The 27,267-nt window shown below is 40.5% G+C and overlaps 2 protein-coding genes across 2 annotated transcripts; both read left to right on the top strand.

Annotated features, from left to right (window-relative positions):
- Nucleotides 1-5,852: 5,852 nt before the first annotated feature.
- LOC308306645 (protein NLRC3-like) lies at nt 5,853-14,896 on the top strand (the record flags this gene model as incomplete). Its single annotated transcript, XM_080751686.1, has 5 exons — nt 5,853-5,978; nt 6,426-6,604; nt 8,690-8,751; nt 12,662-14,402; nt 14,722-14,896. 5 exons carry the CDS (start codon nt 5,853-5,855, stop codon nt 14,894-14,896), a joined length of 2,283 nt encoding a protein of 760 aa, XP_080607812.1.
- Nucleotides 14,897-17,134: 2,238 nt separating this feature from the next.
- Nucleotides 17,135-19,284, top strand: LOC308306644 (stonustoxin subunit beta-like; the record flags this gene model as incomplete). Its single annotated transcript, XM_080751685.1, has 2 exons — nt 17,135-17,174; nt 18,743-19,284. The coding sequence occupies 2 exons, from the start codon at nt 17,135-17,137 to the stop codon at nt 19,282-19,284; spliced, it is 582 nt and encodes a 193-aa protein (XP_080607811.1).
- Between the last annotated feature and the right edge of the window lie 7,983 nt (nt 19,285-27,267).

Here is a 27,267-nt window from a genome sequence, read left to right as displayed (position 1 = left end):
GGTCTAACTAGGTGTTTTCAATTATTTTGAATCCATTGCAAGCATTTGTTTTACACAAAAAACATCCATTGGGAATTACCCTAGCTGTCAAAGATTCTCCTAGGGATGTTGAATTTCAATCTTTGTTAGATATATATGTTACCTTTGGTAACATATTTATTCCCAGGTTTTATTAATATTCCCTGACTACCGTGTGTGTGTGTGTGTGTGTGTGTGTGTGTGTGTGTGTGTGTGTGTGTGTGTGTGTGTGTGTGTGTGTGTGTGTGTGCGTGCGTGCGTGCGTGTGCGTGCGTGCGCGTGCATGCGTGCGTGCGAGAAAAAGAGAGACAGTGTGCTTTGTACATTCATTCATCATGTCCTGTTTTCTGCAATCTTGCCAGTTTAAATAAAGACCAAAAGATGAGTGAGCCGGTGGGGAGTGAGGAGGAGGAGGGAAGTGACAAGCATCACATCCACAGACCAGAGTCTCCAACAGCCAGTGTGTCTATGAAGAGTGACTGGTCTAAAGGAGAAGCTCCGAACTTCAGTAATGAACCTGGACCTCCACACTTAAAGTATGTGACTCCTCCTAGTCCTATGTACACAACACTAGAACTATACAATATACACAAAGTGGTGGAAAGTAACTAAGTACATTTACATAAGTACTGTGTACCTAAGTAAAATGTTGAGGTATTCATACTTTACTTGACTATTTCCAATTTACAATACTTTTACTTCTACTCTACTACATCTCAGAGGCATATATTATACTTTTACTCCACTACAAATATTTGAAAATGATAGTTACTCGTTACTTTTCAGTATTATTACAAAACATAGACCCACATCAGCCCTACATTTCGGCCATTTGAAAATCTACCTGCTCACAATGTGTCACGAGCTTGTAGAGCTGCTATTTTCAAAAGATTTGTATACATTTGAAAACTTGCGAAACGGGACATTCTGCATAATGAGTATACTTTCTACTTTTGGTACTTTAAGTATATTTTGATACCAATACTTTTGTACTTTTACTCAAGTAAACTTGGAATTCCGGACTTTTACTTGTAACAGAGTATTTCTACATTGCAGTATCTCTTACTTAAGTAAGAAATATGACTAGAACATGACAGCACAGACATCTAAAGTACCCAACAAACTATGGAATATATATATATATATATATATTATATTTATTTTCTTTTTTAAATAAATCGTCCATTTATTTTTCATAAGTAACAGGGTCTCTGCCATATGTGGTGGCTGGCTGGCAATTATAGCAGAGACAGCACAATATTTTACACAATATTATACATATAATCTAGCTCTGAGATGGTATGTAGGAGTGGTTGGTATTTAAAGACCTTGGTCATAACGGCTGCCTCTAGGCTAGGGTGAAGGGTGCGTGCAGGCTATCTCAAATACAGATACTTCTGAAGTGGGGTCATTAATATTCCCCATAAATATAACTATGTTGGGTGAAGTGAAGCAGAGAACAAAGGTTACAATGCAACCGAACATTATGTCTCTAGATTATATTGAACCAATAAAAAGAGTACAAATCAATCATCAATCATTATAAAAGAAAAAGTATGTTCTAATGTCAACCCTACAGTAATGCATCAACAACGATCTTGGTCAGTGGGAAACTCTGATAATTGAATAAATATTTCATTTTTATTATTATGATTCCAGAAGTGTTCACCACAGACCAGAGTCTCCAACACCCAGCTGTGTGTCTGTGAAGAGTGACTGGTCCAAACAAGAACCTCCTAAATTCAGTAATGAACTTGGACCTCCAGACACAAAGTAAGATCACTGATCTCTTTGAACCACAACTGGAAAGAGTATCTGCTCACAGATGTAGAAAGTAGAGTATCTCACTGTCAGCTGTAGTGATCTTTGTTTCTCAGTTTGTCTTGGACATAAAGTAGCCCTAAACATACTCAAGTAAATATAGTCTTACTTTAAAAATAATAATAATGAGTAGAAGTAAAAGTATCCTCTCAAAATACTAGTACTGAGTTACTTTATGCAAACCTCATCTGTATTACTCCATGTTCCCCAAGGCTCTCTATTTGGTCCACACATTTCTTCCCCTCTACACCAAATCACTTTGCAGAAAATAGACAATCTACAAGCTCACAATGCATGACGGCATGAGCTTGTAGATCTGCTATTAGATCCTGTTCACCCACACGTGGTTACTAGGGGTGTAACGATATAGTAACTGTATCGAAATATCGTTTTTAACTTAAAAAAACGAAGTATATCGAAATGAAAACAGCTAAAATCGAATCGTATCGTTTTATTTTGTATCGTATCGAATCGGCAGTGCAAAGAATCGATTGTATCGAAACTACCTGCTTGTGCATTGTATTTAACGTATTTAGCATTTTTTTAAAGAAAATTTTAAAACGAGGGGTTTAATTACTTTTCCTTTCCATATCGTCTATCGATAAATGTGTGTAATTTCTGGGTTCATGTCAAGGTGCAGGTTTGTCAATATGCAATGTCCATATATTTACCAGATAATCACTGTGTTTACTTATTTATATCCATAATAATACATGTTTTCCTTAAAAACCTGCACTATCCACACCTTTCACACAGATTTAATTTCTTTGCTAAATAGTTACTATATCGATTTTAAATCATTGAATCGAATCGTATCGTATCGCTATTAATGAATCAATATCGTCCATGTATCGTATCGTTAACCATGTATCGTGATATGTATCGAATCGCTATTAAAATGTATCGTTACACCCCTAGTGGTTACATAATCAGAATTAAATAGAAGCCATTGTTCTTACAGCAAACAAAATAAGAAGAATGTTAGAAATCTTGTTTGAAACAATCAATTCTGCCTACCGAGGAGGTCACTGGTAAACTGTACATGCCCTCCTCTGAGACACAGAAATGGTGTCATCCTACGATGAGCATTAGTGAGGACCAGTTGTGAAGATTATTATTATATGAGGTGGAAAATGGGTGAAGCTGTCTTTTGATTTAGTTTTAAGATATGAACAGGTTATGACTGTGTCTTCAGTTATTAATTAACTCATTATACTGCCCAAAGAACACATGAGATAGATGTATTTATGAGTCAAGGTTGTTGGACTGAAAATGATCAGAAGAACTTGAAAGGTTGAATTCTGGGCTCTGATTCTCTCAATGTTTATTTACATGAAGCTTAATTTAAACAACATGTTGTGACAGTCTCTGTGATTGTTCTCATGCACTGAAAGAAATGATCCTGATGTCCAGTAGATGTAACATAATTAAATCTTTTAAAAGTTACAATAACAAATCAAGTTTGTTCGTTTACATAAATATGTCCCGTATTATGTGAAATATCACTTGTTGAAAATACAAGAAAAAGTGCATTTATTCCTCAAATAGCTTTATTTACTTAAAACCAACCAATCTTGTTCAGTACACAAATTCAACTAATACAATCACGTAATATTTACAGCCAAACTCAACAATCAAAACGTACTAATTTCTACAGCCAATGAACATCTGTAGAATGTATGTGATCTGCAACTAGCAAGAAGTACACGCCCCTTTCAAAAAGTTTGAACTGAGTGAGAAGAAAGAAGAAGCGAGAAGAAGCAGGTCGCCGGCGTCGCCACAGAGCCTCGGATAAAGCTGCGTTTTATAACTACAAGGTAAGAATTACATTAGCTTTAAGCTTTGCATTTGATTGAGGTTCAGTTCCGCAAGTGTTTTTAGGTTTGTTTTTTCTTAAAACAGCGGTGGCATGTTCTAGCTATTTAGAAGAAAAATCAAAGCGAGCCGCCGCCGCCGCGACCCGCCGCCGACACAACCCGCCCGGGGAAGGCCGTCGGTCGGCGGGGGCGGGCGCCACGGGCCGGCGGCGACTCTGGACGCGCGCTGGGCCCTACTCGCGAATCTCCTCAGCTACGGTACTCGCCGCTCCCCTCGGGGGGACGGCCGCCCCGGCGGGCTGCCTCGGCTGGCGCCTAGCTGACTTAGAACTGGTGCGGACCAGGGGAATCCGACTGTTTCATTAAAACAGAGCATCGCGAGTGTCGTCTAAATGCCATTGTTTTGCTGTGGGTGTTATGTAACTGTGACTTATAATGTCACGCAGCGTGGGTGTGTTTTTCGTGTCTTAAAAACGATTTCTTTGTGGAATGTAATTGGGAAGTGTATGCTATCTAGACTAGATATACTGTTGTGTGTACTGGAAAAGACTGGACACGCACATGTTTCACCTGTAACAATACTTCCTTGTCTAACCCGCGCTTTGCACGTAATGTCAGCATCCCATAATAATCACACAACCACTGTAACACAGTGTGACCCACGTTATTAGAACAATACATTTAAGCAGGGGTAAAAGTGAGCGTCTGTAGTGCTTGTATTGCGACCACTTTCACCCCAGAATTTTAGTTGAGTGTGAAGGACAACGTTGGAAAGCCTTGAATATGCTGGTGTCCTTAGGGGGTTGAGGAGTCTGTATGTATTTCTAATTGATTGTATTCTCTATTCTCATCCATTGATAACTAACTATGTAATGTATGATGTCATTTTAAAACATGTGTTTATGTTCATATTTCTGATAATTGTAAAAGCATTTAACCCATTCAGAACGGGTACACATTATTGTGTATCATTATTTTATGCTTTAACCCATTTAGGCCTAGAATTATTGAATGCTTTAACCAGTGAAAAATAGCAGATATACAAGCTCACAGCGGCGAGTGCCGCGCTGCGAGCTTGTAGATCTGCTATTTTTGAAAAAGTCGTGAAAATGTGTGCAAATCTTTGAATATATGTATTTTCAAAGCGAACGTTTGTAACAAAAATTTTGCTTCTGGGTGGTCCCCTGGAACTAGATATTTTGAAATGGGGGTCCGTGGCCAAATAAATATAATTTTGGGGGTCCTTAACATGAAAAGGTTTGAGAACCACTGACATAGTAGTCTCTCAAGAACAGACTAACTGAGCTCCAGTTAAGTGAAAAGGACCTTTTCTTTGACGATGGCTGGCCAGATTGCTGACATTCCAAAAACCTTAGAAGGATTCAAAAGACACTTATAGAATCGGGTCAAAATGTTAATTTTGACCCGACACTCGGTGCCGCCAGATATACAAGCTCACAGTGTGGCACCGAGTGCCACGCTGCGAGCTTGTAGATCTGCTATTTTTGAAAAATTGTAAAAAATTGAATTTTGACCCGATTCCATAAGTGTCTTTTGAATCCTTCTAAGGTTTTTTGAAAAACCTATGTTTCTATGTCAGCAATCTGGCCAGCTATCGTCAAAGAAAAGGTCCTTTTCACTTAAATGGAGCTGTTAGTCTGTTCTTGAGAGACTACTATGTTAGTGGTGCTCAAACCTTTTCATTTGAAGCCTGCCTAGTTTAGTGCACCCTTTTCTCACCCTTGTGTTCAAGTCTTTGCCCAGAATGGCCAGTCATGAGGTTTAACAAAGTATGTATGATTTTACTCTATTCACCCAGATCGCTGACGCCCACCCTATCGGTCTCTCTGTGGTCCCGGCAGAGACAGGAAGGACAGCACCCAAGCCAGTCGCTCTCTGTGGTCACCAGAGACAGGTAGAACAGAAGTCTAGCACACACTAACACAACCGTTTGACTTTAATGTAGGGCTGTCACGGAATTACATCTGTTTGGCTTTTAGGCTTTGAAGTTGCACATAACCAAAGGGACCTTTTAGGGTTCATTTGGTTCCATTTGAACACTGTCAGAGTTACAGACTTGTATGGAACAATTTAGACCTTTAAAGGAACCCACAGAGTCCTCAGTGGGAATCCTCTTTGAGAACCACTGACTGTGTTCAAAACTCTTTGCCCAAATGTCATGAGGTTTAACGAAGTATGTATGATTTTACTCTGTTCTACCAGATCGCTGACAACCACCCCCACCCTATCGGTCTCCCTGTGGTCCCGGCAGAGACAGGACAGCACGCAAGCCAGTCGCTCTCTGTGGTCACCAGAGACCAGGTAGAACAGAAGTCTAGCACACACTAACACAACCGTTTGACTTTAATAGGGCTGTCACGGAATTACATCTGTTTGGCTTTTAGGCTTTGAAGTTGCACATAACCTAAATATAAAAAGAAATTACTGACATATTTGACAACTTCAAAAAGAACATTGATAGTGGAAATGGCTGATCTACAAGCCAGCTTGTAGAAAAAGTCAAGCTCTCCTCTTAACGCTGACTGCTGACTCTGTTCTAATGGAACCAAAGGGACCTTTTAGGGTTCATTTGGTTCCATTTGAACACTGTCAGAGTTACAGACTTGCATGGAACAATTTAGACCCCCTAAAGGAACCCACAGAGTCCTCAGTTGGAATCCTCTTTGAGAACCAATTATTGTGTTCAACTCTTTGCACAAATGTCATGAGGTTTAATGAAGTATGTATGATTTTACTCTATTCACCCAGATTGCTGACGCCACCACTCCACCCAGTCGGTCTCCCTGTGGTCCCCAGAGACAGGACACTACCCCACCCAGTCGGTCACCCTGTGGTCTCCAGAGACAGGACACCACCACCCAACCCAGTCGGTCTCCCTGTGGTCCCCAGAGACAGGACACCACTACCCCACCCATAGTCGTCAACAAGTAAACAAGTCAACTACCGAAGGCTTTTGTTTCAAGTGTGAACTTTGCAGTTCTACTCCTTCCAACGAGAAGGATTATTTCCAACATCTTGGAGTTCATCTTGAGAAAAAGGAAACTGTGCGCTGTGTCTTCAAAGACTGTCATTATGAGACAAATGTTAAAGGAACCTTTGCATCACATAGATCTAGAAATCACACAGCACATTCTTCAATTGACTTCCGTGATGAAATTGTGCTCAAGTATCAGTCAAATATTACAGATGACATTGAAGAAGCACAATACAGTGCAGAACTCTGCTTCATTAAAGCATTCATATTACACACGCTTGCTCCTGTATGTCTTTCTGGCTTAATACCTGTGACAATGAATCAAGAATGGGAACATACTGAAAGGTTCGACTACCGTTCATGTCTAGGTTGTATTCAACAGGCTGAACTATTAAAATTTTCCTTAAACTCCTGTCTTTTGTAAGACGTTGCAAGACGACCATCAGCTCTTAAAGCTCTACTAATGGGGTTTGACTCATTCAACTCGTTGACTAAATCAGAAATGACATGTTTCCTCAACCATAAGTTTATACTCTCTGGACCTGACACGGAAGAAGATATAAACTGGAGCTCCGAAAGTTCACTAATGCACTTGCTTGGCACGTTATCAATGCTTTCCAATTTCAATAAAAGATGGCCTAATTTAAGCTCAATTTCATCTTCTTTTAATATTTTAATGACATCCTCTCGTAAACTGCATCTGCCACCGAAGCTGTCCTGATGGTTAATGGTGAATAAATGTTATTAAACCTGACTCATGCTGGTGGTGTTCATAGGACAATATAAGCATTTACAGTATTTTCAGAAATGGCATATAATTAAAATGTAAAAAATAAGTTATTCTCTAAAATGTATATTAATATTTATTAAATTAATTCATTTTATTATACTTGTAGATTTTACTGGAGAATTATTGTAGAATTTATGAATGCAGACTTTACTTAAAATTTCTTGTATATTCTACTGTGAAAAACATTGTAGAATTTACTTGACAATTCTAATAAAGTTTACGGCCTTAGATTTACTGCCGTATAATTTACTGGAGAAGATAAGTTGACTACTTAAACAAATTAAGTATTTGATACAAGACATATTCTAGTATAATTTACATAATTCAGTGATGCAATTGGTTGCATAGATTTTTTTTTGTAAATGGGAAGAGAAATTTTTCTCAGTGTGGCCTACTCAAATATGTATTAATTTATTTATTTAACAACTATTCACAGTTAATACTTACTCTTTAACAGTTTCCTTTTAAACTATATGACAGCAAATTAACCATGGTTGCGACCGTCAGGTAGCAGTTACTATGAAAAGCTCCACCGGCTGTCCCTCCGTCCGTCAGTCCGTCAGTTCGTCAGCCCGTCAACCCCTGATTTCTCACATGGCTCTCTTCTAGTGCCACTATCAGGCTGTTTTTGCAAAACACATTTTTGGACACTGCTCCTACAGATTCTGGCCTAAAATCATGCAAAGCGGTACACAGCATCTCTAACGTCATGTCATTAACGGTCTTCATTAAAACCAAACTCACTGTAGAAAGGTGTTTCTGCACCACAATCGTACACTTCTGAAATGTTCCCTGTAGACATTGAAGTCTTTTATACTTCAGAGTTCATATAAGAGATGATTGACTAGAAGTGTGTGTGGATTCCACAAGGATTGCATGATTGAATATAAATGAAGTAAATCGAGTAATAAAGTAAATAATAACATCCTGGCTTTCTACCAGGGTTGTTCAGCACAGATCAGGGTCTCCTGTACCCAGCTGTGTCTCCATGAAGAGTGACTGGTCCATGGATAGACCTATTAACTTCAAAGATGGACACCACAATACTGATCACAGGTCAGAATGTAAATCGCACAGGAAAAACTCTACTGATCACAAACCATGAATGTTCTGGCTCTTAATACTTTAGTTTTGTAGTATGATCAGGTAATGATGAATTAGTAATGTTTATGTCTGTTGTTGATGTACGATTCCAGAAGTGTTCACCATCGACCAGATTCTCCAACACCCAGCTGTGCGTCTGTGAAGAGTGACTGGTCTAAACAAGAACCTCCTACATTCAGCAATGAACCTGGACCTCCAGACACAAAGTAAGATAACCCACTGATCTCTCTGTGAACTTCAACTGGAAAAACACAAATTAATGAATGAATGAACTTTATTTATATACAGTAGCACCCTTCACAGCACGAGTGCTTTACAGACACACAATGAAAAAGTAAGCTCTACAGTTGCAGAGATACAAAGATACACAATAAAAAATAAAAGGTAAGCTCTACAGCAATGGTCTCAAACTGGCGGCCCGGGGGCCATTTGCGGCCCGCGAGACGATATTTTGTGGCCCCCACCTTAATATGAAAGTGTAATGTTAGTGCGGCCCTCAAGTTTTATATGAATGGCACGTTTACAGTGTTGTGTGCGGAGCTGACAAACGTACAAATCACGGTGTGGTATATGGCTCTCGGGGGCGTGACATCGACCGGGCTTGATGCAAGCAGAGAAACATTTCTCAATGAGTGCAAGTTACAGCAGCGTTGCCATGGCGATTTTTCTTCCGTGCCTGGCTAAGCAAATGCGGACATCGTCCCAGCGCGCTGTGTTAATGCTGACGGTTAACCGGTTACCAATTAGTAGTCGTTTATTAGTCGTTTTTAGTAGTAGTTTATTAGTAGTTTTGAACAGAAAACAGTTAATAATACAGTACAGTTAACAGTACAGTACATGTTCCATACAAATTTACTACTAAAGAAGGGATGTACCTGAGGAAAGTTATTCACAACTTGTTTACACCAGGGTCCTTGATCATCTTATTTTGTGTTAAAAAATAAAAAAGACATTTGAGAAGATTGGATTTTTTTTTATATTTCTTTGATGGGGATTGGGGAGATAGATACAGTAGTTGTTAGACTGGTATGAAACTACAGTATAATAATAAAACAAATTAGTGCACATGCACTAATTTGTGCATGCGCACACGTGTATGTGTGCTGAGGCTGCGGCTCAGCCTCAGCCAGACTCTGCCTCCAGCGGCCCCAAGGTAAATTGAGACCCCTGCTCTACAGTTGCAGAGAAGACACCAATCAATAAAAGAGAATAAATTAAAAACACCCAACTAACGGAGAATACACAAGAACAAAAGAACAGTAAAATCAGGGATGCCAAAAGTGACCAAAGGCCTATAAGTGGAAACAGGTGGATAATGGATATAGAGGGGAACTGGTGGTTTACATACAGTTCACCTGTCATCTAGACTACTGTTTCCCAAACAGTGGGTCGGACCAATTATTATAGGTCACGAGTCACGAGCAATGTTCCCTCTAATTTTTTTTCGGTCTGAGCAAACACTCCAACCTTCTGAGCACAACTTGAGCACTGGTGAGCAAATATGTCGAGTGCACGAGTGTATACTGCGTCAGTGCGTCAAGTCATGTCAAGTTATGGCTTATTCAAATTTAATTACAGAATAAGTAATAGCGGTTCGACTACTGTTAATAAACTGTAGGCTACTATAGGACAGTTACATTTAAAAAGACGGGGGAAAAAGGGTTTTATATCCATTATTATTCAGTATTAGGCCTACAGACTGATTTCCCCCCTTGGGATAGTAAATCTATCTATCTTATATAGTATATACACATGTTGACAACATGTTGTGTAAATACAATACAAACAATGGGCCTAAATATGAGTCAAAATAACAATACATTGACATATTGACATTGACACATCTAAAGAAGTGTCATTATTACGAATAAAATACAGTCCAAAAGCACTATGTGTAGCCTACTGTATGTGCCAAAGTGCCAATGTAAGCATACATGTGAAAATTTGGTATAGGCCTACCATTTCACACTCAATTTAAATTAACACTGGCTTTTGACCTTGTAGATTGCTTTCCCAAAAATTAAATCATATAATATGACCTAAGCTAGCCCATAACCTTACAGAGAGGTGGACTCTCTCCCTAATCCTAACCCAATTTATATTTTTTATAAAATCAACAAGTTAATTTAACTCTGAGTGTGGGGTTCCATTTGTACACTCTGAGTTACATAAGGGTCCATTTGGTTCCTAACTTTTGCTGGGGACCCCTGGAACTACCTCAAGATCCCCGGGGTCCCCAGACCCAATTTGGGACCAATGCATTACAGGACTGGAGTTATTTTTGTTAATGTAACTCGTCGTGAAGGTGAGACGCCAAGCTCGTCAGCTCCAGAGAAACATTGCAGTTTATATAGTTCATACCTGGAAGCTGGATGGAGGAGTAATGTGTACTGTAGGTCTAATCTCTGCTGTGCACAGGCGGGGGATTTCTTTATGAAACTGCACATTACCAACCATGGTCCTTTGAGCTTCTGATACGCGAAGCAAAGCACATGCGTTTGTTTTGTTTTGGTAGCCTTCCCTACAGCCACGCTGTTGCTAACGTTAATGCACACATAGAAGATGCAACTGAGAAAGTTTTATGACGGCAATAAAACAATTTAGTCCGAAGAAGTCTCTGTTTACCACACGTGCCTGCCTGCATGTGTGTGTGTGTGTGTGTGTGTGTGTGTGTGAGAGAGAGAGAGAGGAGGGGGGAGGCGAGCGAGAATCGAGTCGAGACGAGACGGAGACAGAGCGAGAGGGAGAGAATTTGGCGAGAGGGGGGGGGAGGCAGCCGAGGCACAGAGAGAGAGAGAGAGAGAGAGAGAGAGAGAGAGAGAGAGAGAGAGAGAGAGAGACGCGCTGCCTATGTTAAGCAGGCAGACAGAGTCTGAGTACACAAAATAATCAACTGCTGCGTTTCACAAATCTATTGGTGTTAATCTGCCGTGCGCTACAAAGATTTGCCGTGCGCGACAGCGTCCTGAGTTGTGCGCGGGCGCGCATGCGCGCAGCTTAGAGGGAACATTGGTCACGACTCAAGTAAAATTCCCACTTCTTTTCAAAAATATAGCCTATATATTTCAAAAGATTTCTTTTTTAAATCAAATGTTTTAAAATAATTGTATACATTTTAAAACATGATAATTGTATACATTTTAAAAGAAACAAAACAAACTAATCTATGAAATTCCATAACTTCCAAAATACAGTGTAATAAGAAGTAGTGCCAATCTACAAGCTCGCAACACCGCTTTGTGTCATATTGCAAGAATATAATTTTTTGTGTATTATTTATTATTTTTTCAGGTTTTATTTATGAAATACTTTAGAAAAATGTTGACATTATGTTGAATTGATGAAAAGTATATATATATATATATATATATATATATATATATATATATATATATATGTATATATATATATATATATTCTTTTAAATGTAGGAAACTGAAAAAAGCGGATATTTACGACCCATAAAATTTGGTCCGTGAACCAAACATGGGTCCCAACCCATGTTTGATAAATAGTGAGCTAGACCTCTGGAGAGAGAATACATCTCTGAATAAATAAATAAAGTTACTACTGTGACCACAGCAACTACTACTAAAAGAAAAGAACAAACTGGGGGACTTACAGACCAATTACAAAAAATATATGTCTAAACCAATCAAACCAAGGGTGCACAAAAAAGGAAGAATTGTGAACGTATAATGCCATGACAGAGTGGACCCTATAATTGTATAAGCCTACTTACCAACACCAAACAGTACGAAAATATATCAGTCAAGAATATAGTCATGATAAAGTGTCTTCATCTCTACAGAGAGAGGAAGAGGAGTTGTGTTGTGACTGAGCAGACGTCCAAGTGTTCAGGAGAGAGATTCCCAACCTTGTGTGGACAAGGTAAGATTGGACACAATTTACACTGTTTAACAATATGTTAATGACTTAAATGTTTGAATGGCAGAGAAACAACTCTTGACTAAAACAATTCACACACTATTATATTCCTAGCTGTTTATTGTTTCCTAATAGAGGATTCAACACATTCATAATTTGAGTACACAGCTGTAAGAATGTAAAGTTATAAATTAAGCTTAAAATGTATTAATAATCTTGTCGTAACAGATGTCAGTGTGCAGGAGGATGTAAAGGATTACAAGATCAGTTTGATCAGTCTTGATAGTGTGACAGACGTCACTGAAGTGCCCTCCCTCTCCAGGATCTACACAGAGCTCTACATCACAGTGGGAGAGAGAGAAGGGGTTAATAACCAACATGAGGTGTACCAGCTTGAGACAGTTTCCAAGATGCAGACCCTCCATGACACACCAATCAACTGCTGTGACATCTTTAAACCGCTCCCTGGTAGCGAGATACCCATCAGAAGAGTTCTGACCAAAGGCATCGCTGGCATTGGAAAAACATTCTCTGCACGCAAGTTCACTCTGGACTGGGCAAAGGGTTTAGAAAATCAAGATGTCATTCTCCTGGTTCCCTTCTTATTCCGGGAGCTGAACTTGGTCATAGATGAGCACAGTCTTCCCACCTTGATCCATGTTTTTCACCCAACATTGGAGAAGGTCACAGCAGAGCAGCTCACTGTCTGGAAAGTTGGGTTCATCTTTGATGGATTGGATGAAAGCAGGTTTTCACTGAACTTCGACAACAATGACATCATCTCTGATGTCACAGTGACAACGTCAGTGGACGTGCTCTTGACAAACCTCATCAAGGGGAATCTGCTTCCACAGGCTCTTATCTGGATAACTACCAGACCTGCAGCAGCCAATCTGATTCCTAATGTATTTGTTGACGTGGTGACAGAAGTACGAGGGTTCACAGACTCCCAGAAAGAGGAGTACTTCATGAAGAGATTCGGTGATAAGGAGCTGGCCAGCAGAATCATCTCACACATGAAGACATCAAAGAGCATCCACATCATGTGTCACATCCCAGTCTTCTGTTGGATCACCGCTACCGTTCTGGAGGACATGTTGAAGACATACAAGACAGGACAGCTACCCCAGACCCTGACTGCGATGTGTTGCCACTTCGTGTTGGTTCAGACAAAGAGGAATAAGTTGAAGTATGATGAGTCTCAACAGCAGCTCATGGTTATTCTGAAGCTGGGCAGGCTGGCGTTTGAACATCTGGAGAAAGGCAGCATCATGTTCTACAAAGAAGACCTGGAAGAGTGTGATCTTGATGTGAAAGAGGCCTCGCTGTACTCAGGTGTGTGCACACAGATCTTCAAAAGAGAGGACATGCTCTTCCAGAGAGCAGTCTACAGCTTTGTGCATCTGAGCATCCAGGAGTTTCTGGCTGCAGTTTACCTGTTCCACTGTTTCACACAGAAGAACATGAAGGTACTGAAGACATTCCTGGGAGACAGCTGTGTCAGTTCTTTGGAGGACTTTCTGTTCGCAGCCAACAATAAAGCCCTAGATAGTAAGAATGGTCACCTGGACCTCTTTCTCCGCTTCCTTCATGGTCTCTCGCTCGAGTCCAACCAGAGTCTGTTGGAAGGCCTGCTAGGTCAGACAGAGAAGAGTCCAGAGAGCATCCAGAGAGCCATCAAAAACCTGAAGCGGATGAATAGTGTCAGGTTCTCTCCTGACAGATGTATCAACATCTTCCACTGTTTGATGGAGATGAATGACCACTCAGTACATCAGGAGATCCAACAGTTCCTGAAGACAGGGGACAAATCAAAGACAGAACTGTCTCTGATCCAGTGTTCAGCTCTGGCCCACATGCTGCAGATGTCAGAGGAGGTTCTTGATGAGTTCAACCCGGACACGTACAACACATCACTGGAGGGGCGACGGAGATTGATCCCAGTTGTGAGGAACAGCAGAAAAGCTCGGTTAGTAGTCATGTGAATAGAAAACGTAGTATAATGTACTGTATGTGTACTGTACCTTCACACCACTACACTATAACTAGATATGATCGTTAATTTTGGTCACATATCTGACCCAGGTACATCACAAAGTACAGAAACATAAAAAATATTTCAATTCCCAGAACCATAACAAAAGACAATATATAGTTATCAATAACACACATGCACGCATACACGCTCCACAGTGCATGCGTGTGTGCTTGCGTGCATGCGTGTGAGACAGTGAACTTGGTCTGATTGATCATCTCTCTCTGATTTTACATTTAACCTATAATTACAGGCTTGTTGGCTTTGGTCGTGAGCTCAAACAGGAACACATTGAAGTTGTGGGTTCAGCTCTCAGTTCTAATCCCTCCCATCTAAGACACCTCGACTTAAGTTCCAACAAACTGGACCTGGAGCTGCTCTGTGCTGGGCTGAAAAGTCTGCATTGTAGACTTGAGACTCTACGGTGAGATTAATTTACAATAACTATTTCCATTAGGGAGATTATTATGTGACTATAATATGAATACTGTGACTTTATCCGAAGAGTATGAATAAGGTTGATATCATAGTAACAAACATTGACAAGGATAATGAGGAGGTGCTGTAACTACAGTATGTACATGTTACAATTATAATTGAGATACATTTACCCACACACTCTGACCAGTTCAGACCAGTCAGAGACTCCCACTCGGCATTTAGAGCAGGTTGTGGTTTATCATTTGACGTCCACGCCACAGTTGTCTGTCTGTCTGTATCAGTGGTTCGCCTGCCATCATAAACAATGTTTTATTTATCTGTTTTTCGATGCGTGGCCGCTCCCGTTTGCCGACATTCAACGTCTTGTCTTTTTTTTCCTTCAAAATGTGTCAAAATAGTAGATCTACAAGCTCATAACAATTGCAATGTGTTGTGCGCATTGTGAGCTTGTAGATGTGCTACTTTTGCAGCCAAAGTGTAAAATAGGTGATAAAATAAGTGGTTAATGTAAATATTAGCTAGTTTTCAAATAAGTAAAAAGTACAATATTTGCCTCTGAGATGTAGTGGTGCAGAATAAAATATACAAAGTTGACATAATCAAGTAAAGTAAAAGTAACTAAACTTACTTAATTAAGTATAGAAGTAGTAAATGTACTTAGTTACTTTCCACCACTTTGTCTGTATTGTCTTTTTCTCCAGCAGATGTCCTTCCTGTGTCTGTGACATCAGCCGTTATCAGCTTAACTTGTCTGAAATTGTCCATCAATTGACCTTTGTCCTGTTAAGTCTTATGTGTATAAACTCTGTTTGCTGTATAAACTGTAAAAGTATACCGTAAACTCTGTTTTCAGTCACTTTGCTGGATCATCTGTTGTCAACCTGTTGCAGTTTCCTATTTGTTACTGGCCAGTTGTAAAAATAATGTAGTTCATGTTACTCCCTCTACTCTGCTTGCTCTTTCCAGCTCTTGGGTTTTCTACTTTAAAACCCAGACAGTCCAGACCATGTCCTTTAGTACGTGGTTCTGTCCAGGAATTATGTATTTTATAGCAGCAATCAAACTGTTATTTTCTTATTACATTGTTTTCCCATTTAGACTGATGAACTGCTGGTTGTCAGAGAGAAGCTGTGAAGTTCTGGCCTCAGCTATCAGCTCTAAACCTCTAATCCATTTGAGAGAATTAGACTTGAACTTCAACATCTTGCCGGTGTCTGGACTGAAGAACTTCTCTGGACTGGAGTCTCTGAAGTGAGTAGACTTGGACTGTGTCCATGTTGGTTACTAGTGCAGTGAGTGATTCCCTTGTTTCATGTTTCAATGGCCAAATCCCCTCATCCCACCCCATTTTATAAAGGCATGCACCTGCTGAAGATTCATATTTATGTATATAATCTGTTGCATTAAAATAACCAAGCTGATGCCCTTTGGGAACGATGTTATGCAATAGCTATCATACCTGTCATCAGCCAAATGGTGCAGAATGCATATTCACATCAATAATAAAAATCTTCAAAATGTGCAAAATATTTATATTAGGGCTGTCAAATGATTACAATTTTTAATCAGATTAATCACAGCTCAAAAAGTAATTAATCAGGATTAATCACGAATCGAACTATGTCCAAAATATGCCATTTCTTTATGTATATTGTTGCGGTAATGGCAAGCTAAAGGCAAAGATACATTTATCATACAATATGTAGGCCTATATATATGTTTATTATCATTATTGTTATTATTATTACTATTGATGCATTTTTTTACCTTACCATTTATTGTGTAGCAATAGCAAATATTTATACAATAGGCCTATGGCTACGTCTAAAACACTGGCTTACACATGACTTTTCAGGCTGTGACCCCCCAACATAATCATATTTGAACTGGGGACCCCCCCCCCCCCAACCCCCCCCACCCCCACCCCCCCCCCCCCCCACACACACACACACACACACACACACACACACACCCTGACGAGCACTTGGAATTGTAGGAGTTGGCATTACATTAGTTTTGACTGTTTGCTTGTGAACCCTAGGGGGATCCCCCTAGGGTTCCCAACCCACAGGTTGAGAACCACTGCAATACAACACGGAATTATTTGACACAGGTGCACAAGACAGAGAAAACAAGCGTTTGTAACAGCTGCCATTAATGTTGGGCTGTTGATTGCCTGTATAATCTATCTGGGTCAAATGCGAGGCAATCGTTAAGCTAATGTCATGCGCCTGGCAGTGCCGTGCGGTCTTTCATCTGATCCAAGTAAGTTTGGAGCACCCAGGCCAGCACCCTAACAACATCGCGGATTTTAGGAACAGAGGTAGAAGTAGGCTAGACTATATATTTTTTAGATGTATTGTATGATGATCAGGTATTATTCCAGTGAATGATCTAAATCCTGTTTCACTTTGAAACCGTAGCTCTGAGCTCTCCTCCGTCTCTCCCTCGCTGCTGCAGAGTCAGACTGACAAGACATGCTCGTGTGTAGAAAGGGGAGGGGGGGTGGAGGAGGAGCAGTGGCAGCGCTATAGGCTACAGTAAGACAGTGTTCCACCGCCGGTCATTCTGCTTTTGGATTAATTGCATTAAATATTTTAACACAATTAATAAAACAATTTAATTACCGCCGTTAACGCGATAATTTTGACACCTTTAATTTATATATATACATTTTTCCATATCAAGTTTTAAAGTCATCGCCTCACCTGTTCGTTCACGTTCACTCACAGAAGCAAAACAAACTCTGGTGTGAAGAAAACAGTGTGTGTGTGCATGTAGAGATGTTGTGTTATTAAACAGTCAAACATTGATGAATTGTTGTTCTACTTCCAACAGAGTGAAACATGGAGGAGAACTCTGGACTAATCCTCAACTCCTTAGAAGATGTGAGTATCTGTCTGTCTGTATACTGTACATTGTATACAATGTTTACTCAGTTTCTTTTTGAGTGGTGCGAATCGCTCCTACATTGTGCTGTATGTTCATCCCACCAAGCTTGTGACTTTTTTATCAATGCATTACACATTCTAAGATTTCCCAAGCAAAAATAATAATACTAGTTATTATTATTTTTAAGATGCAATAACACGAATAAATGAATTTCGTCTTACCATTTGAATTTTCCCCATTCAAGTCAATGGAGAAACTTAATTCACAAATAAATGTATATAACTTAAACTATATAACGTATCTCTTAGCGAATCACATGTGTGTGTCCCAATGAAGCCAGTCGATTTGATATATGGCCTAAATACAAAACTTTGTACTGTCGGCCAGAAACAGACGGCCGGAAACAACGCATTACGCGCTCTGCTGGCGCAAGTAACTAGACTGTATGTACTCTGTCGAGGTCTTGTGCACTTGTGGCCATAGATGTCTTACTTGTGCACCAGCAGAGCGAGCAAGTACTACGTTCAGTGCTGTTTGGTATGTGGGTGGGCAAGTTGGCACTCTGTCGAGGTGCCAACTTGTGTCTTGTGCTCCCTCATTGGCTAATGGCCCTGCCATGTCGATCTTGTTGTCGATCGGATACAGACGACACCGAAAGTAGTACTTGCGTGCTATGCTGGGGAAAGCAATAATACACTATATAAAATAGGGTATAATTATTCATAATAAAGAAACGTTCTGACTCAACTACATTTATTGGAAGGGAAATGTAGTGAAAGCCATAATTATCCAGAAATACAAATACTCAGGTTAAGTACATAAACTTAAAATGTACTTAGATATTGTCCACCAATGTCTCTCTCTCTCTCTCTCTCTCTCTCTCTCTCTCTCTCTTTATATATTTTTTAAAATGTGCTTTTAATGTCTTGTTTTCTCAATAGACTTCCATCCTCTCACACTGGATCCAAACACAGCAAGCAGAACACTCTGTCTGTCTGACAACAACAGGAAGGTGACAGAGGGGGAGGAGCTTCAGTCATACCCTGATCATCCTGACAGATTTGAGGACGACTGTAGACAAGTTCTGTGTACAGAGGGCCTGACTGGACGATATTACTGGGAGGTAGAGTGGAGTGGAGGGGGAGATATAGGAGTGGCTTACAGAGAAATCAGCAAGAGAGGACAGGGTAGTGGGCTTGGATACAATGACAAGTCCTGGAGTCTGTTCTGTCTGAAACACAGTTACACTGTCTTACACAACAGTAGGCCCACTCAGCTCCCAGTCAGTCTCTCTGTCTCCAACAGAGTAGCAGTGTATGTAGACTGGCCTGCTGGAACTGTGTCCTTCTATGATGTGTCCTCTGACACACTGACACACCTGTACACCTTCCAGTCCACATTCACTGAACCACTCTACCCTGGGTTTAGGCTTCTTAGGGATGATTCGATCTTCTCCTCAGTGTGTCTGTGTGAGGACAGATAATGTCTCTGATGAGTTGACACAACCAATATGGATTAGTGTCTCCTCCTCCTCAGTGTGTCTTTGTGAGGACAGATAATGTCTCTGATGAGTTGACACAACCAATGTCCATTATTCTTTTTTAAATTTAAGTTCATTTCATATTGACAAAAACCTACGTATATCATATTACCAATGCTCTGTAAGCATTTCTGAAACAATAACAACAGAAAATAAATGTATATTGATGATATAAGTGTCCTTGTATTTATTTCTATGGCGTTTGGGTGAGTTTGTCAAGGTGGTAAAAGGAGGTACCAGACATTCAGCATTATTAGGGGCCAAGCACAAAGTAACTTGGTCCCCTATTGAAACTCTAGCTTTTATTATTGAGGGGCGGGGGCCAAACCCCTTGGCGTAGGGCCTATGGTGCCGCTTTGTAAGTAATCGCCTTATTATCTCTGTAATGTTCAGTAAACACTCAGGGAACAGTTCTGTTCAGTTTAATCGAGTCGTGGTATACAGTGTGCTACTGCTCGTGCTTCTGGTTGCCTATAGGCTGTGCTGCACTGCCACCTGTTGACAGTGAGATATAATAGAATTCTAATGCATGCTACATTACATCTTCCCTCCTTTAAGTAACCAAGAGCACACTTTTGAGATGAATCAGAGACTGTATAAACAACAATGTTGATTGCTGAACCAATAAAGACTTCTGTAACAAGGCATTGCTGTTTTCCTCCTTTCTTTGATGATGGGTTCCCAGATTGTGCTAGTGCTAAAAAAAAATAACCATTCATCTATACCATTACCAATGGCAATGGGGAGCATTAAGCTACATAATTGAACTACGTAGTTTTACTACATTTTGCTGTAGCTTGCTGGCAGGCTTACCCGTCAAGTACAATAGTTCAACACATTTTTGATTATTGTATAGCCTACTAATGCTCAACTTTAATTCAAAGAAACCCCCTGAATAATTAGTGCAAGTGTCATTTGTTTTATGTTTAAAGAAGACAAGACAGTCTGTATCTTATTTTACTTCTCGACTTTGTTCAATGTTCTTTTTTTCTTAAATAAAACTTTTCTATTATGGTATAATCCTTATATTTTGATTCATACACACCACATTCTCAATGTAATGCTGGAAAACAAAGTAGGCTACTATAGTTGAACTACTTTTTCTATGTAGTTGTAGTTTTACAAGCTACATTTCTCCAGGATATAAATGTAGCTTGATCAAATGTAAGAAAAAAATGTAATACAATAAAAAAAAAAATAGCTTGGTCAAACTACTGTCATGGGGAATTAATTGTAGCATAAGCTACGCTTTCCAAGTAGCTTCCCCAACACGCCCTTATTCAGTTCTCTTATTTTATCCAGCCTTCTATATTAAGCTCATGATGTTAACTGACTGCAAGCAAGCCTGCACTGGCCCTGACCTGGCCCACTTGGGGCTGGCCTAATGGCCCCCTGTAGGCGGCCCACACTGGGCCCTGCAGAGGGTTTGCTAATCGGCAAAGTGTTGGCCCCCAAGTGCTGGGCCTGCATGGGCAGCCCTCACTTAGCCCTCACAAGCCTATACTGGCCCGGCATAGGCCCACTTGGGGCCCTGAATAGGCAGCCCTCACTTGGCCCTCTGGAAGCCCTATTAACTGCCCTAACTAGGCCCTCACTATGCCCACACTGGTTTTTAGTCTATTTCCTCTATTGCATTAATAATTATGTTTAAACCATTTCAACTATACTGTAACTTAAGTTCACTTTAGGAAAAAAATAACTATATTCTATTCATCTAACTTATATGCAGTCACTGCATAACTCTCTGCAATATCTGTATTGTATAAAAAATAAATAACAATAGTCAAAGGGATTAAAATCAATGCATTTATTAAATACAAAACAAATATATAACACAACACAACATACATTCATACTTTCACTTCACTATATCTTAAAAGGCAGAAATTAAACTTTTATTCACCTATAATTATTTTAAAACTTTAGTTACTAGTTACTTTTTAGATTTTGATTATTATTAAAACCATACATTGACCACCTCAGCCCTATACATTTCGGCCATTTGAAAAAAGAGCTCTACAAGCCTGTGATGCGACGCATAGTAAGCTGCTATTTTCAAGATCTTATACATTTGAAAACTTGTGAAATGGGACATCCAGCATAATGAGTACTTTCTACTTCTAGTACTTTAAGTAAATACTTTTGTACTTTTACTTTTACTTTGTTTGTTTTAGAGTTGGTTTCATATTCAGGGATTAGGATAACATTATTTACATTCATCATCTCTTAATTAAATCCCTTATAACTACTCCTTATACCCCGACCTCAGCACTACCATGCAACTGTGGGTAATAAAAAAAGAAGAAAAAGAGAGAAAATAAAATGTCAGGAACTGAATACTAAGCAGAAGTGTCCACAATAGCACAGTCTAACTTTGCAGCTTATTGTCAAGTGTTGATCTATACTAGGGGTGGATTGTGATTAAGGTCAACCAATAAACTGGAACGAAGGACCCCGAATATTAAGATTGTGTGATTGATTTCAAACAACAACAAAAGCACACACATTTTTAACAAATTGTTTTTTTTTAAACAAACCTATACCACCAACCCACCTTGTGACTTGAGCCATGAGTCAATTTTGCAAAGCTGACAGGAATTCCAGGTTGTTTCTTCTTGTACTGCCTACAACCATTACCCAGGCTTGTCTTTTCTCATGGCTGAATTCATCTGGAAATATATAAAAAATAGACACATAGTGCTAACATATTTATACTTCATTCCCATTGAAAAGCTTTGGCAGAATCCACAGGTAGAATTAAACGTTGGTGTGACCATGCCCTAAGGCCGGGGTTTTCAAAGTGGGTGACGGGGCACCCTGGGGTGCCGTGACAGCAGTCCAGGGGTGCCGCAAGATGATTTGATAATAGTTGAAATTTAGTAGGGCACTTAAAAATATATATTTAGTATAATTTTAATCTTGAAATATGTTATTTTCAGTCAGTTCTAACCAAAATGTCTATTATCTCAACGTTTTCCTTGCAACATAATTGCTAAAATATGCTATAAATATAAGGTGCTGGGAGTGAAAATTATGAATATAATGTAGGGGTGCCTCGAATGAAAGATACATTTCTAGGGGTGCCTTGAGCCCAAAAAGTTTGGGAACCCCTGCCCTAAGGAACAAACAATAATCAATTTAATTCAAAAGCTCACCGTGCCTGGAGTGTCCTTTAGACGCAGGAACTCTTCAACTATGGCTTGGATTGGCTTTGTCCCATTTTCTCGTATCCACTGTACCCTATAGATGGCGGTCTGCAAAATGTATTGGCCAAACTATGCTGTTATGTTGGCCGTATGTTGTTTTTCAGCCTTTCTGACATTTTCAGGACTTGTTCTGCAGTTACATCTGATTCTGTGATGAGCAGAGAAAAGAATACACTCTAACTTAGAAAATAGTGGTAGATGAAGACATCCAAGTTTACAATGTAGTGTTCTTTGTTGCAAAGAGCATACAGTCATCCACTTCAAAATGCAAGTGAGTTGAATATACTACATTGCAAAGACACCTTGATCTTGCTGTACCTGGCAGGATGACTCGGGTCTCTTGTGGTGAATTCAACTGCCTGCCCTAGCGCTGTCGGCACCTTTTCCAGACATTGTGGAGGTGCTCCTCCAGATACCCTGATGCTGGTTTATGACTCCTCCCCGGGGTGAACCATTCATCTTAAAGTAAAGGAAATAAGCAGAAAGGAACACACACAAACACGTTAGGAAACAACCAGCAGCAATGCCAAGTTGACAATGGTGTGTTCATAATTTGCTTTGTCCATTATATAGGATATAGTATAGTAGTTAGCTTAGCTCAGCTAGACCCACTCATGTTAAAACAAGCTGGGGATATATACTGCAGTTAGTTAGCTGCATTAGTATATAGTCTGGCTATGCCAGGCTATATAGCAGTAGCTTTACATAGCCTGTGCCTTGACAGTCCCTCAGGCATGGAAATCAACACTGAGGAAGATGTACTGTACGCGAGTTTCTAAATTCTAGGAGAGCTAAGAGAAGGAGCGCTCGTTTTCAACGACATTCAGTTATTGTCCACGACATTGCAAGCGGCGCGAAGGCCAGCGGACCTTGGTCCTGCTCTTCGCCCCCGAGCGCCGCCGAGCGCCGCACGGCTTCGAAGTTACGAAGCCGTGGTGAATGCAATCGTTATATTTATGCCCAGGCCGTAAGGCCTGGGCAAGCGCACGATAAACGCAACGTTTGGTGCACCTCGCGCGGTCCAAGTGACTACAATGGAGCGCTCCCTATCTCCGGTTCAGCCAATCACAAGCTTCAAAAATGAGTCCGGGGCGTGGTTTTATCTTAGCTCTCCTAGAATATAGAAACTCGCGTACTGTACTGTGTTTGTTTTCATAGATAAACACAGGCGCGGTTCTAGCCCTGAGCAGCAGGGGGTGCTACAGGGAGCTTTTGCCGCGCGGGAGCTTTTGCCACGCGTGCGCGCAGCGCGTGCACGAAATTTGCGCGCGCCCGCAGTTTTATTAATTTATTTTTTAAGTTTTGCAGTCATTTTGCCCTATTCACCAGCAGTCTCCCAGTCCCCACCCACCCCTTAGGTTAAGCAAAACAACTGATGATTTAAGTAACATTTGTCTCAGCGGACAACTTTTGACATCAAGAAAAGAGTTAGGCAAGAAAAGAGTTTATCGGACATCTGATAAAAATACCGGACATAATAATTGTAATGCATGGATGACAAGCAGGTGCAAAAACATAGCCAAAAACAACAGTTTAAGTCCTGTTGCAGGGTTTCCTGCAGGAAAAAGTCTTGACCAGGGGGGGATGTCATGGCGCACGCGCGAAGCGTGTGCGCCGAAATTTTTTGATAATTAATTAATTAATTCGAGTAATTAATTCACTTCATTTTTAATATTATGCAATTTCGCGATCGCGATCATGCCTAGTACATTGTTTGAGGTCCAAAAAGTTTTTTGAAAAAAAAAAATATATATATATATTTTTTTTTAATACCCTTGGGGGGGCGGGGGGGTTTTCTGGACGGGCGGGGCGCCTGGCCTGTAAAGTGCTGCAGGAAACCCTGAGTTGTATAGTTGGGACTGAGCGAATTGAATGTAAAGGAGTAGTAGGCTGTACAAATAAACATACAGCTTCACCTTGCATAAGGGAATTAATTATATTGGACTAATAATCGCGCAGGCTCAGGCTGTGTGTTTGCACGCATACTGCATGGTTTCATAACAAGTTGTTTCTGTTGCATCGAGGCCAACAACACATGTACAGAATAATGAGAAATAGTCTGAAAGTGGGGTCTGCGCAAATGTTTCATAGGTTGATATTCATCTGTCCAGTAATCAATTATAGACTACTCACTGTATGGTCGAGTGCCTTGGTCACGATAGTGCGTCCATGCTTGCATCTCTGTTATGCAACTTTGGGAAAGTTGTAAAGGCTTTGGTGGTGATCTTGTACAGTTTCCATAACATCTCCTCATAAAGAACTTCAATCGAGTGTATAAAGTTTGTTTTATATGGGTTGTTAGTTGTCCTGCGTGCCTTCCATAATTCCCAAGATGACGCTGAAATGGACTGCTGTCTTCTCTCTCCCCCAGCGCCCCGTTCGCAAATTAATGTGTAGTAGAGCTTAGATCGGGCCTAAAAAAGTGAGCCCGGCCCAACCCACCCTACAGAACGGCAGCCCGAGCTCGGCCCAAAGCCCGATACATAATTGACAATTGGAGACCGACACAGCCCGCAGCCCGACATTATAAACAAGCTTAATTGCTGCAGCAGCCTTTTTTCTCATATGGTGATTTGTTAAGAACAGAGTCCTTTTCCAACTGTCTTTATATAGACCTATATATAAGACATTGTAGCAAGTACCGTGCTAATTATGGAACAAATAAACATCGGAGCCTAATTCTTCAATCAATCAAAAAGCCTTGCTGGAAAACACAGCTGACGGCCCGCCGCTAAATCAGGCAGCAGGCGCACAGGCTATTATAGCTACAACGTTCACACAACGTCTATTATGATTATTAGGATACAAAAAGTGTCTGTGGACTGTTTCAACGATGTCCTCCGCTCTGCTCTGCTCGACCAGCGCTGGCAGCGCATGCATGCACACGCCACAGCAGCCAGCCACACACACACACACAGCACAGTCACACACACACACTCAGCGCAGCGGTGCAGCCATAGAGTCATGAGCGCGCAGTTTACACAGTCACAGAGACATCATGATACTGCGCTGCGCTTGCCTACCGGATTATAAAAGCCCGACCCGACCCATAGCCCGTCATATACATGGAAATTTGAGCCCGGCCCAGCCCGCGCCGCGCCGACCCGTCGGGTCCCGTCGGGCTCGGGCTGAATTTCTAAGCTCTAATGTGTAGGCTAAACTGTTCTGATAACTTGTTTTGACTGTCCATTCATCATGTATAACTTAACTGCGCGCTCGTATTCCAAAGCAAACCAATGCAGCTTAACGTTAACAACATAACAAACCGACAACTAGGGCCAACCCAGCAACAACTATCGTTTCCTGTCTTACTTTCACAATAAAGTGTCTCCCGCTTACCTCCCAATGCAGCTTATTTCACGCAGGTTATTATTAACAGGAAAAAGTGTAGCTTAACCCGTGTGTTTTTGTGCAACCAAACGTGCATGGGAGAGAGAATGATGAGGGTGAGAGAGAGAGAGAGAGAGAGAGAGACATTGAGAAACAGAGAGAGAGAGAACTGCCGTTGTTTAGGAGTAGTACTGCACTTGGGTATCACACTTTTCTCCGTCTGACCGTCTCTCTCCTGATTTTGCTAGCCCCGAAAACTACCGGTGCTAGTCCGGAAATTAGGGGTGCTTCAGCACCAAAAGCCATCGCGTAAAACCGCCACTGGATAAACACCCAGGGCAGGTACAGAGAGTCACATCATATTGTGCCAAACAGTAGTAAAAGTAGTAATACAAATAAAATATGCTAACGTCTTTATTTGGCCTAACAATGTCCTGAGGAACTATGGTCTATTTCAGTTTGTTTTAGTCTTCAAACACGACTAAACAGGTGAGTCAGGTAGCTGTCTACTCCACTGAAATCAACAAGATTTCGAGAGGCTTATTTGGAGGCGGAAAAGGAGGAGAACATAATATATATATATATATATATATATATATATAATGAAAGTATAAAAAAAGCTTATAAGAGGGTTTTATACTCTGACAGAGATGCTTTACTCCAAACGAAACAAAGACACTCTCTCCATTGGCAAATGTATCAATTAATCAAACATTGGAATGTGTTGGATCTCCATGAAACGTTTAAAGACAAGCCTATTGCTGCTTTCAGACGGAGCCGACCATATACTGGACACCAGCCCTGTGGAAACTGCTCCTGTTGCCCACAGTCTGCTCGTCTTGAAGATCTGCTCATCAATCCTTACACCGGACTACCAGTCCACCTGGAAACTCTGACAACATGTGACACAAAGATTGTGATATATGCAATCAAGTGTCCTTGTCCCAAACTGTATATAGGACATACATCTTGCCAATTGAAATAAAGAATAAGCTAGCATAAGAGTGCAATAAGAGGCAAGGCTGGCCCTCTGGCAACACACTTAGCAGATCATGGCCATTCAGAAAATCTTAAAGACAGGGTGAAATCAAAAACATGTTTTTCACAATTTTAGAGCATATCTGTAGTGATAATATGGCCATACCTAACACTAGATGCCAAAAAAATAGAAAATAAACACTTTTTGTGTATATTGATATCAAAGGTCCCTAAATAGGCCATTCTTAATTACTTCCTGTGAACAGAAATTCAAAAAGTGATGACATAGATAGAGTTTTTGAATATAAATGAACCTTTGATTACATTCACCTGTTTGTTTCCCATTGCTGGCTCCCATTACTCCCATTACTCAGATTTTAAATCCCATCACCTGAAGGGCTGGTCCCCTCGG

This window comes from Nannobrachium achirus (assembly GCF_963921795.1).
Source record: "Nannobrachium achirus genome assembly, chromosome: 21".
NCBI classification, from domain to species: Eukaryota; Metazoa; Chordata; class Actinopteri; order Myctophiformes; family Myctophidae; genus Nannobrachium; species Nannobrachium achirus.
Note: the sequence above shows the minus strand (reverse complement) of the source record. Positions and strands in the feature narration are given on the sequence as shown.